At 43.5% G+C, this 11,907-nt stretch overlaps 1 protein-coding gene across 1 annotated transcript; it reads left to right on the forward strand.

Annotated features, from left to right (window-relative positions):
* Nucleotides 1-2,450: 2,450 nt before the first annotated feature.
* LOC147890066 (hydroxyproline O-arabinosyltransferase NOD3-like) lies at nt 2,451-11,359 on the forward strand. Its single transcript, XM_087390712.1, has 8 exons — nt 2,451-2,861; nt 2,992-3,059; nt 3,196-3,397; nt 3,532-3,629; nt 3,996-4,065; nt 7,512-7,583; nt 7,714-7,827; nt 11,294-11,359. Exons 1-8 carry the CDS (start codon nt 2,451-2,453, stop codon nt 11,357-11,359), a joined length of 1,101 nt encoding a protein of 366 aa, XP_087246838.1.
* Nucleotides 11,360-11,907: the final 548 nt, after the last annotated feature.

Consider the following 11,907-nt stretch of genomic DNA (forward strand, 5'->3'; position numbering starts at 1 on the left):
TACCCATTGCAAATGTGCCATGCTTACAAAATAATATTTGTATTAAATTAATTTTCAAAGCAAGTAGTGATTAACATTTGTCATTTTGACCCACACACACACAAATTTGCTTTTATATCTCAAAATTTGTAATTTTGAACCACACACACAATGCTTTTAGATCTCAAAATTTGTTTTTTGAGACGTAAGAAGAATAAGAAAAGTTCTTCATTTTGAAATCAACGACATTAAAAATGTAGTACATGTTTCTATTTTATATGAAAATGTATTTTCTATAGAAAATATCTAGCTCGCATGGTAGGGCATGTGCGAGGCGATCTCTACACATGCTCGAAGAAAGCAAAGCCATAATGATAAGAATGCATTGTGATTATATTTGGAATGTGACGTTTCAAAGTAATGTGAATGATGCAAGTTACTGTTGAGGAGGCTAGAAGTGTCTAAGTATCAACATCCACTCTACAAAACAGAGCATATAGCTAGGAAATTTACCATTTTTTAAAGTACCTTGACAAGAATATGGAAAACAAGACTAAGAAAATAAGAAACCTCTCTTGATTTGTTGAAGGTCATGTACCCCCATATCTAGGAAAATGGAAAAATGGAAGACAAAGGGAGCATTGAGTGAAAATTGATAAGATTATGTTCCCAACCTTCACAATAGAAAGCCCTTTAAATGAAAGATGATGGAGGAAAGATCAAAATAAAGGTGGATGTCTCGATCCTACAACTAAGTTGCAAGTTGCAAAGGGGCCCTCATTAGACCCAAGAAGATGGACAAGAGTTTGTCTTAACTTCTAGATGATGTGAAAGAAAGGCTAACAATATGGAGGGCTAGGTGACTTTAGAGTTGCAAAAAGCAAGGCAAACTTTTTTCATAAAATAAGTAAAGAAATATCTAATGGGAAGCCATGGGAGGAAGAGCCCTCATAACTTGGAAAAGAAAAGCCACTGATGCATAACATAGTCAAATTATAAGTGTTGAGCCTCATATGGATGATTATGTTAGTGTCTTCTTCTCCATTAATGTAGAGAAATGTGAAAAACAATGATAGCACATGCAAAACATTTTTGAATGCGATTCGCCTTCTCATCCAAATATTGTCACTCTCAGTGAGCATTTGAGTGTTCCAATGGAGGTAAAATGATCACAAAAATGACAAGAAGAGCACCTTACCATTTGATTCATATCAACTTAGACTGGTGGTTGTTCGGATCCATTTTTGGCCCTTAGATCACAAAATGGCGACTCTTAGTGCTTGTGATATATCAATTAATGTTATAAAAGCTCACTGTGTTCATGTGAGATGGTGCGTTACTATGTTTTTCCATGTTATTATCAATTCCAAACCACGGCAAGTTGGATTAAGGAAGGTAAAAAGATAAGTTGGATTTAGTTTAATTTGTCCAAGCCAAAGTCGTACCACATTGATCCTCTTCTAACAAGGTGGATGATGCCCTTTATGGACCAACAAAGACATTGTTTAAAGGTAAGGTACTTTTCCTCACCATTATGGATGTGCTTGGGCTACCAGAAAGTGATTGTATCATGCTTACAATACAAACATAGGCTTTACACAAGGGATTTAACAACAACGAGCCATATTATCACCTCATTTGATTGTGCCATGTCTTGGTGCTTGCATAGTTTGGGAGAAGGATTGTGATCTTATGCTCTTGAATCCACTACAAGCCACATACATGTGCCAAAACAAAGGGTCTATTAAGGGATGAAAGTGATGGTTGATGAACTCTGTAATAATGAGCATGTGATCGATGCCTTATCATGAACTTCCACCAGAGGGTGTCCTTGCACTCGAGGTGTAGTGCTCTGTGCAAGTTGTTGAAGACACGAGGGAACGCCTCTAAGAGAGCAGTCCATGGTTTGTGGAAGTCTATGTTGGTATTACTCTCGTACGTCCAAGTTTGTTTGGAGAGAACCAACAAATCTGGTTGGAGGAGGGAGGTGAGAGCTGTGCGCGTTCACATTCTCTAGACAAAAATCTCTGAGTGCAGGTGACAAATAAACTTGTTGCAAGATGGCGCCTCTCTTTGCTTTGAGTTGGCAGCCTTTTTCGAGGCAAATCTGGGGCATGGCGTGACTACTCACGAAGGAACTTATGTAGTGGCATAAACTCGGGAATGATCTCGGAAATAAAAAATAAGGGTCTGTGTAGGCTCACGGGAATAATAAAGCGAATAATAATATAGTTTGTGTCGGCTCACGTGAATAATGTCAAGGCAGCTAATTTTCTCTCTCTTCGCCGTCACCTCATTTTCTCTCTCTTTCTGTATGATACGTTTTGCGTCTGCGCAAAGCAAAATTCAAGCCTTTCGCAGTTGCCCATGCGCTCTTCTTCCCCCTCCCTTCTCCATTTGCCATCTCTCTCACTCCATAGCCTCTCCTCCAACCTTCTCCTCCCATTCCTCACCTCGCCACCTTCTTCTCCATGGCTCACTCTACCCTCGCTTTCCTCCTCGTTTTCTCCTTCGCTCTCTTCTTTGTCACCTACAACACCGTCTCCACCCTCTCCTACCTCCATTTCCTCCGTCGTCCCAGCCCTTCTCAACAATCCCTGGGCGTTGGGAGCTCCTCCTCCAGCTCCTTCCACCCTCTATCCCAGCTTTTGAAGCAGGCTGACCACAGGAAGCGTTTTTTTCATGTCGCCCTCACGGCGTCCGACTCTCCCTACAGTCGCTGGCAATGCCGCATCATGTACTACTGGTACATGCAATTTAGAGACAAACCTGGCTCAGAAATGGGTGGATTTACAAGGGTGTTGCATGCAGGAAAACCCGACAGCCTGATCGACGAGATCCCCACAGTTGTAGTGGAGCCTCTTCCAGAAGGCATAGAGCAGGTAATGACTCCTCTGTCCTCGGGACTGCTTTGAGAATGACTGCTTCAGCTAGCTCTTAGATCATGTTACGTTATTTTGTTAGTATACGTCGACTTCTTTATGCAGATGTTAAGACCATTCTGATCAGCAGGGCTACGTTGTTCTCAATCGTCCCTGGGCTTTCGTTCAATGGTTACAGAATTATACAATCGAGGAAGAGTAAGTTCGTGTTGGGACTTCCAAAGCGTTTCATTTCACAGTATTCAGGATTTGCATGGACTTTTGGCTTAGCATGTCTTGCACTAGACGAGAACAATACGATTGAAGCTTACCCTTTGTTGCTCCTTTCTTGCAGTTACATTATGATGGCAGAGCCTGACCATATATTTGTGAAGCCGCTACCCAACTTAGCGACAACAGATTATCCCTCAGCCTTTCCATTCCCCTATATAAAGCCCACGGAGCATGAGAAAATTGTGAGAAGATTCTATCCAGAGCACATGGGGCCAGTTTCTGGCATTGACCCTATAGGAAACTCTCCCGTGATCATCCATAAGGTACGTTAATATTCTAATCTGTACTTTCACAGGAGTACAGGAGTTCGTGGGAAAAGCTTGATTAGAGTTGTACCTCAGAGTCTGGTCTGTGGGAACGGGGAACTAACCAGCTTTTGTTTCAACTGGCATTTCAGTCGCAGCTTCGAACGATAGCACCTACCTGGATGAACATTTCATTGCATATGAAGTATGATGCGGAGGCAGATATGGCTTTTGGTTGGGTTTTGGAAATGTAAGGGCTTAATGTACCAGCCACGTAGAGAGCGTGGTGGAGTAGACAACAGTCAATCATTGTTCTACAGTCGCGGGAGATATTACGCACTCTACAAAGGGTTTATCAGGAGACAAGTTCTTTTTAACCCGAGAAAAGAACCAGTTATTAATGCGAGGAAAACAATACAAATTCTTCTTTTCCATAAGGAGAGAAATTCTGCTGAAGTATGCAACAGGAATTGAACGCTTTTCATTGGTTGGAGAATGCAATGAAAGTCCGCTGGAGTCTTGTGGGAGATAAAATTCTTCCATTTCATCAATTCGTGCCTGATTTTTATGGTATAACATTTATCCTAGATTAGTATCTGCCCTTCCATTGTTTCAGGTATGCTTACGCTGTCGCCTCTGCAATGCATGGGATTCAACATGTCCTCAGAACAGATTTTATGATTCAGGTATGGAGGTTCATCTCCTTGAGCCTATATATGCATGTATGTATGTATGTATGTATGTGCATGCGTGCATGTGTGCGGGTGTGTGTGTCTAGATACATACATGTGTCCCGTGTGTGTATATCTCTATATATACATTTACATAGGCATAAGAGTGTGTGTACACACACACACACATACATATAACTATAAATGTCTATATATCTATCTATCTAAACATACACACATACATACATTTAATATATATATTATATGTATGTATGTAGGTGTGTGTGTGTTCTCATCTCTCTCTCTCTCCCTCCCTCCCTCCCTCCCACAGCCCCAGCATCTTTGCATAGCAAGCTCTCCTCACTATCACTCATACATACTCACACACGTCACTCATGATACCGTTAGGGTGGTACCCCCTCCAAATAATTGCCAATTAGCCAAGGATTCTATTAGGACCACCCTACACAACATGTTAGTTTATGCACCAATCAAAATGTCATGTCCGCAGAGGTTTGATGTTGAAGTGCAGAATCCTTTGGGGGCTCAGTGGCTGTGGTTGACAGCATAGAGAGCTTGGAAGTCATCAAGCAATTGGAGTAAGGCGGATGAGATGGAACCCTTTGCAATTGTCGATGACGACCTGTTGTACGAGCAGGGCTCCCTACAAGTGTCCACATAACTTGCTACAGATGTTAGATGTCCATTGAGACTTGAATCCACCACCTCCCAAAGAGAAGTTTTAGCCAGTTGGGCTACATGCTCAAGGACTATGTATGTATGCATGTGTGTGTGTGTAAATATAGACACACACACACACACTTTTTTTGGTGAAAGCACATTACTATATTAACATGAAATCAATGTACATGACATTAGACACACACACACACACACACACGTATACGAATATGTATATATACATATACATATTTATAGGCCTAGAGACACCCAAGTAGTTATCTGCCAGTCTATGCATGTTTGGCTGACTTTGGGTTGACTGGCATCTACCCCACACAGGCTTTTATAGGCCTAGAGACCCCTAGACACGCCCAAGTAGTTAGCTGCCAGTCTGTGCCTGTTTGGCTGACTTTGGGTTGACTGGCATCTACCTCACACAGGCTAATTGGCCTCTTGCTACTACCAGTTTGTGCCTGTTTGACTTTGGGTTGACTGGCATCTACCCCACACAGGATTTAATAGCCTAGAGACACCTAGACACACCCAAGTAGTTAGCTGCCAGTCTGTGCCTATTTGGCTGACTTTGGGTTGCCTGGCATCTACCCCACATAGGCTAATTGGTCTCCTGCTGTCAGTCTGTGCCTGTTTGGCAGACTTTGGGTTGAATGGCATCTACCCCACACAGGCTTTTATAGGCCTATAGATCCCTAGACACACCCAAGTACTTAGCTTATATGCAACGAATAAATAAAAATTTTCAAGGCTCCTATCCTGGAAAAAGCCCCTTGACCACAATCTTACAAAGCAAGGGCTTGGGTACTTCTGGTTAGTACGTCAGTGGTCCAGATGGGAGAGAGAATCAACTTCCTCTATGGGCTTTGGGAAGGATTTCAAAAACCTTTTGGATGATTGTAAGCTTCAATTGGTGAGTCACCTTGGAGAATTGAACAGATTGATGCAGCCCTAGGATTCTCACGGATGGCAGGCCATACCGTAGATCTATTTGGCTTGGGGCTTTTACGAGGTGAGCTAAGCCTTGGCCCCTAGTTCCTGCATGTCAACCCTCACTGCTCTTTCTAGCCCAAACTCCGTTATCCCTCGAGTTTGGAAATTCTCCACCACATGGGCATAATATTAAGACTTTATTGTGGAGTTTTCATTAAAAGAAGAACATAAAGTCCTTTCAACAATGTTAAATAGAAGCATGCAAAAACATATGACGGTATGCATTGTTGTATCGCTAAAATTTTCGAGAGATCTTCCACCATGGCCATGCTTAGGATTAGTCCATGGAATGGGTGTCGGCCTTTCTTCACTATAGGTGATTCTTGCAGGTACCCGTTATGTGGACTCCTGCTTGGTTCTCCTTGTTCGGCTTCGTGGGTGGGTGGCTTACCCTTCGCATTCATTGCTTGTGGCAGCTCATCCACCTGGGGCTAACTCAGAGGGCCTTTGTGGTGATTCAGCGAGCATATCATCAAGCAGATCCACCGCAACTGCCTTTGGTAGAAAGCCCTTTGCTTTCTTGGAGTTTGTTCTCTGCTGTTGGCCGCCATCAGAGTAGATGACAAGATACTTGGGATGTTAGGTGGGAGTAGAAATTTCAGCAGAGTAGTAGATTCCCCCTATGGTAGAGAATGATTCTTTCACATAAAGATGGAGGCCTGGGTATCATGGATCCAGAGATGCAGAGTAGAGCTATGCTTGGAAAGCTCATTTTCAGGGATCTGGCTCCATGCTTTGAGCCCAAGAAAAGGCTTCTAAGGAACACGTGTGGCAGAGGAGGTCAATGGTAGTAGTCTCATTGGTGGACCTTTGCAGATGCCCTCTCACAGGGTCACCATTGATGAGGAGCTTGATGAGAAAGGAAGCATCTTTTAGGTAGCCACATTCAGGCCAGCCCTCAGGACAAAGATGAATGGCTACTGATTTGGAACCTGGATATCCACAACCAAGAGGGTAGCAGACTCGGCTTTTGGCCACCCACGTGAACATATGGCACGATATAATCTATATCTTGAGAGTCACTTGTAAGCAGGGTAAGGAGTCGTCCGAAAGGCAGGAATGTTTCTACAAGGCATGGCCTGCAGACATTAACCCTTGACCGCCAAAAGACGGGAATGTTTCCACAAGGCATGGCCTGTAGCCAGTTTGTACACGCTCAAGGATCAAGGTATCCCTCGGTTGTATAGCCCTCCACCTTGGTTTTGGCAACTGTTTCTGTTTATGCTAGGCCATGAGATGGATCCTGAGAAGGAAGCTTCACAACACCCATTTGTCTTTTCTGATAGGATGAACGTCCCATGGATTGCTGATTTGTATCATGTTTTCAAAGTTTTCTATGGAAAAAAGGGAGAGTATTCCATAGCCAGTTGGGTTCCCTTTAGCAGATACTGAAGCCAGAGACGAGAGTTCCACAGCACAAAAAGTGCAGTGACTCAGCCTGATTTTGGTGCCATAACTGACTGAGGTTCACTGCAGGTGTTGGTACACTTTTGAGCAGATTTGGTGCTTGATTCATATATATATACATGGTGTTTTGGCTGTACATCTGAGTGTGTCCTCTCCAGATCTGATTGTGCTTCTTCATCTACTTGTGTGCCCACATTTCTAAGTGAGATTAGTGGTGCGTAGTATCCTGGCAATTTCTTTCGCATAATTGACTTGTGGTAAGAGAGAGAGAAAGAGAGAGACACACACAGAGAGAGAGAGAGAGAGAGAGATTAATCTTGTTAGCAAAATTTTAAGATAGATATTAGACTGATGGCTTTTGATAATAGCCTCCTTGGGACCATGAAGTGGCAGAAAAGTTCATCATACATTACACATACGGATGTGACTATACCATGAAGGTGTGCTCTTGCTTTGACTTGTTTTGGTAGCTAGGAAGGCATACTAGAGGACTGTAGACATAATCTATTATGGCGCATAAGGGAAGCTCTAGGTTAGCTAGCCTCATGAAGTTTTTGCACTTTTTCTTAGGGCGTTTTGACATATGGAAAGATTGGAGAATGGCACTTTGACAAAAGATCTCACCTGTTAGGTGCACCTCCAAGGAACCTTCCACTTCCTCCGCCAGGTGTTCCAAAGAGTGTGGTAAGACAATGCCAAACCCCATTCAAGTCTATTTTTCACAAGACTTCTTTCTTCAATCAATTTGACACGCCAAAGAACATCTTTTTATAGTGTTTAATGAGTTGTGCTAAATTTCCCCAAAGGGTTCCTTTTTATGCTCTTCTATTTGCAGTGTATACATGACAGTTATGACATGGTTTCCTCCTTTAATCTGTGCCATATCTATGCACGAGCTTAAATCACATTGATGTTTAACTTTGTAAGTCAGAAATATTCTGCCAGTGGCCCAGGCCCAAAACAGCCCCAAGTCAGGTCTATACACTGCTCCAAACAGGCACAGACCTCCTCCAGGTTCCCCTGCCATCCTTCCGGGTCCGTTCCAGCCCTTACCCCTGCTGGATTTCGAGCTGATAGGATGGATTGCACTTTCTTGGAGGGCACCATGCAAAGATTGGATTCTCTTGGAGGCACCATATAGAGGTTGGACTTTTCGGACCACGGGGTGTGGGGGACTTCTACCCTTTATGTAGGCCACTCTAACCAAGTTCTCATTGGGGGACACACAGGGAAGGCCTTCTCACTCCATCCACTTAATGCAATAGGGTTGTCCTCTAGTCCCCTTTCTTTTCCTGTTTGTGATAGAGGCACTAGGGTATTTCGTCCTTTTACATGTAGTGGGCCTAGCGGCTAAGTACCTTCCAATCCGGCAGAGGAGATATTGGACTCTTGAGTTTGCAGATGACATAGCCTTGTCTTCAAAGGGCTCATTCAAGAGTCGAGAGAGGGTTCGACTTTCCTTGGACTGTTTGGCTTTGAGAGCCAACATCAACTAGAATAAGTTACCCAGTTTTAGTACAAGTGCGGAGGAGCACTAGGGGTGTGGCGTTGACTTCATTCCTTAGTGGAATTTTAGACAGCGAGATACCTGGGTTCTCAGCCGCGGGCTTGGATATTTCGATTGCTGGAGTGAGTGTCTGGTGCAAGCTCCTCTGCTGGAGTTCGGCCATGCTATCATTGGTAGGGAGAGCATTGATGTGTTGGATAAATACGGTCAATGCTCCACCTATTATCCCCCACATGAGGAGTGCAACGGGCTTGAGACATTTCTGTGTAAGAATATAGATGCTGTCACAATAGCACCTGCAGGGGATGTAGTGAGGCTGCCACCTGGGCAGCAGACAGGCTGCCATGTGGGCACTTGGATTGAATTTAGGGCATCCATGTTGGCCACCTTGGTCGCATAGGGTTGACTGTACGTGCAAACTAGGGCAGGTGGTGTGGCTGAAACAGGCCCAACCAAAGGTCCAAGTCCACAAGCTTGTGCAAGGCCAAGACAGGACAAAAGCAGATGCTTGTAGAGGGCCTAATTATAGGCTGTAATGGTCAGATACAACATGTACTAAGCAGCAGTGGCGACCTTGGCTAGAGTTTTTTTCTTTTTTCTTTTGGCAAAGAGAGGACTTTCTATTAATGCTTGAAGAAAACCCCATACAAATCGGCTGCCAAAATAGGGTTGATGATGGTAGATACAAAGAGAAAACGTGGTTGTCCAAAACCAGCCTGCCAGCAATCCCAGCTCACTGCCTAGGGAATGTTCGGAACAGGGGCTAACAACGAGGATGGTGGCCTATACATCCAGCCACGGAGAATGTGTACCTTGGCTAGAGTATTTTGCTGCCATGAGCCTGTACACAAGAAGTTGTGCACCAAGTGCCTCAGCTGCCTCATGCACCCCCTGAGAAAGTCGTAGCACTTGGTTCACTACCAAGTGCTACTACGTCACCAGAAGAACTTAATTCACTACCATGTTGGAAAATAGACCTATAGTTGCCTATAGCAAAGAACAGCTAATACAACAAAGTAGATTAAAAAATGCCCTTGCAATTAACAACTGAGAACACAAGACATGTAGTGCAGAGGTTATGCCAGGATACGACATCCATTGTATCTCACTTCAACACATGTACACACAAAAGACGATTGAAAAAAATTATAGATCTGGGAGAGAGAACACTGGGATGTACAGCCCACAAGATGTTATAAATAGATGTAGAAATCAGTATCCAAGGAGCTCCAAAAGTGTACCAACACTAGGAAGGTAATATGTTAGAGCAGCGCACAGAGATTGGGTGGGCACAGTGAGATAGTGGTCTGGTGGGATTGCTGGGGGGCATGGAGTTGGCTCTAAGGAGATGCTGACTTGTGAGTATATAATAGCAAGATTCGAGGAGGCCATCCCACAGGTGTGGCAGGAGAGCCTTGCTTCAGATATGACTTGGAGATCATTGAGTTGGGCTTCTTCCATAGTCAATCCTCACTACATTATTAGAGAAGATTCAGGAAGCTGACAAGATTTCAGAACCTTGTGCAGCATGAGTTGAACAAGGAGTGAAGCACTAGGCTTATATCAGCGACAAGATAACAAGCATTACATTGACAGGCAATTGGTTTTATGATGGGATCATGAAGAAAATTCTAAAGCACGCTGGGCACATTGGCCCACAGCTTCTGTGAAGTTCCAATCCTTTAGGATTAATGAGTAGCCGTGAAGTTCTGACGCTCGACAAATGGACCATGCACACCATTTCTTGGCTCCAGCATTGTGTTGGACTGGCTTTAAAGGCCATTCTAGACCAAGAACAGACCAAGATCATTGATGAAGATCATGTTGGACAGTTTGAATGAGGATTATGGAAACCGACAGAGATTGTATTCGTCAACCAAAAACTCCAAGGCATGCACGAAACACACTAAATCGATGAGGATTTCTAAGCTGGTTTGAAGATTACAAAGAGGTATTTTAGCTTCACCGGAACAAAGGTGTCACAGGCATGCATCAGCCCGTGGACATCTGCCTGGGCTGCCAAGACAGGCCCACAATGGTAACCACAGCAATGTGGACTGCCACATGGGCAATACTGCCATTGCACCCCGTGCAGGCCAGATGTTTACCTTACAAGGAGCGTTCCTCTTCAGCCTTCTCATTATTCCTGTTGATTTGGCTCATCAATATAGTCTATAGAAATATTCTCTCTAGAGGGGGGCAAGTCATGCTGTTCTATTCTGCACTGCCTTGCATACGAGAACATGTCTTTCAATTTAGCTAGGCAGTAGCAAGTGCATGTGTGCGAGATCAAGGGGTTAGCTTGGATGCATGTTACAGGTAAGCACTAGGTCTGGTCTACAGACTTTGGCATGTATAGCTTCCGTAAATTTAGCAGTTAGCTTGTCATCAGGTCTGGATCAGTTCATATATCTGCTCTCAAGAGTACGTTGCTTTTTAATTTCAATGTCCTCATTCTGTTTCCAGAGTTTTCTTTTTTCATGTTTCCAGAGTTTTCTTTTTTCAATTCAATGTCCTCATTCTGTTTCCAGGGTTTCCAAGTTTCTTCTTATCTTTTGAAGCTTTGACGGGGCATTCTCACTGAGTCTTCTGTGTGTTGATTAAGCTGTGTACTTAAGATCAGGGTTGCATTGGCTTTTACAGGTAACTATGGTGCGAATGATAAATGAAGCAATGGAAAATATTCCAACCTGGAAAAGAGGAGAGTGATTAGATTTGGCACTTTGAATGCAGACGGTAATTCATTCTCTCTTTTTTTTCTCTGATGTCTACAAGACCTTGTTTGACTTGAAGAGGATTTTCAGTTAATTTGCAATGCCCCATCATTTAACACGACTTAAAGCCAAAAGTTGGAGATATTTGACGTGTTGCGGGGATTGGACTCTATTCTTTACGCCGCAGGGAATGAATTTTACCAGGTCGTGATGAATCTGTCTGCCTCGTTATGCGGTTTTTTTGAGATCGCCATGCCACTTGGTCATGTGATTCATGAGCCTTAAAGGTAAATGTGTGTTTCAACTCCACCATAATTGGCAGGTTCCACTCAAGTGCAGCAGAGTTGCCACAAAGGCTGGTCACTAAACCGAATAAAGATTATATTGAGTTGCTTGAGGCGCCTTTTAGGTCGCTTCTCCTATGAGTGCCCAGTACTAGCAGGTTTACATGAATCTCAGGGTCTTAGACCCCTACTAATGATATTTCATGTACTACCGTGGTAACATAATGCAAGGAGCTGATAGCTTTTCATGAGATTTCAG

The sequence above is a fragment of the Dipteris shenzhenensis genome, chromosome 19 (assembly GCF_047967505.1).
Source record: "Dipteris shenzhenensis isolate YYH24624 ecotype China chromosome 19, Dip_SZ_1.0, whole genome shotgun sequence".
Taxonomy (NCBI): domain Eukaryota; kingdom Viridiplantae; phylum Streptophyta; class Polypodiopsida; order Gleicheniales; family Dipteridaceae; genus Dipteris; species Dipteris shenzhenensis.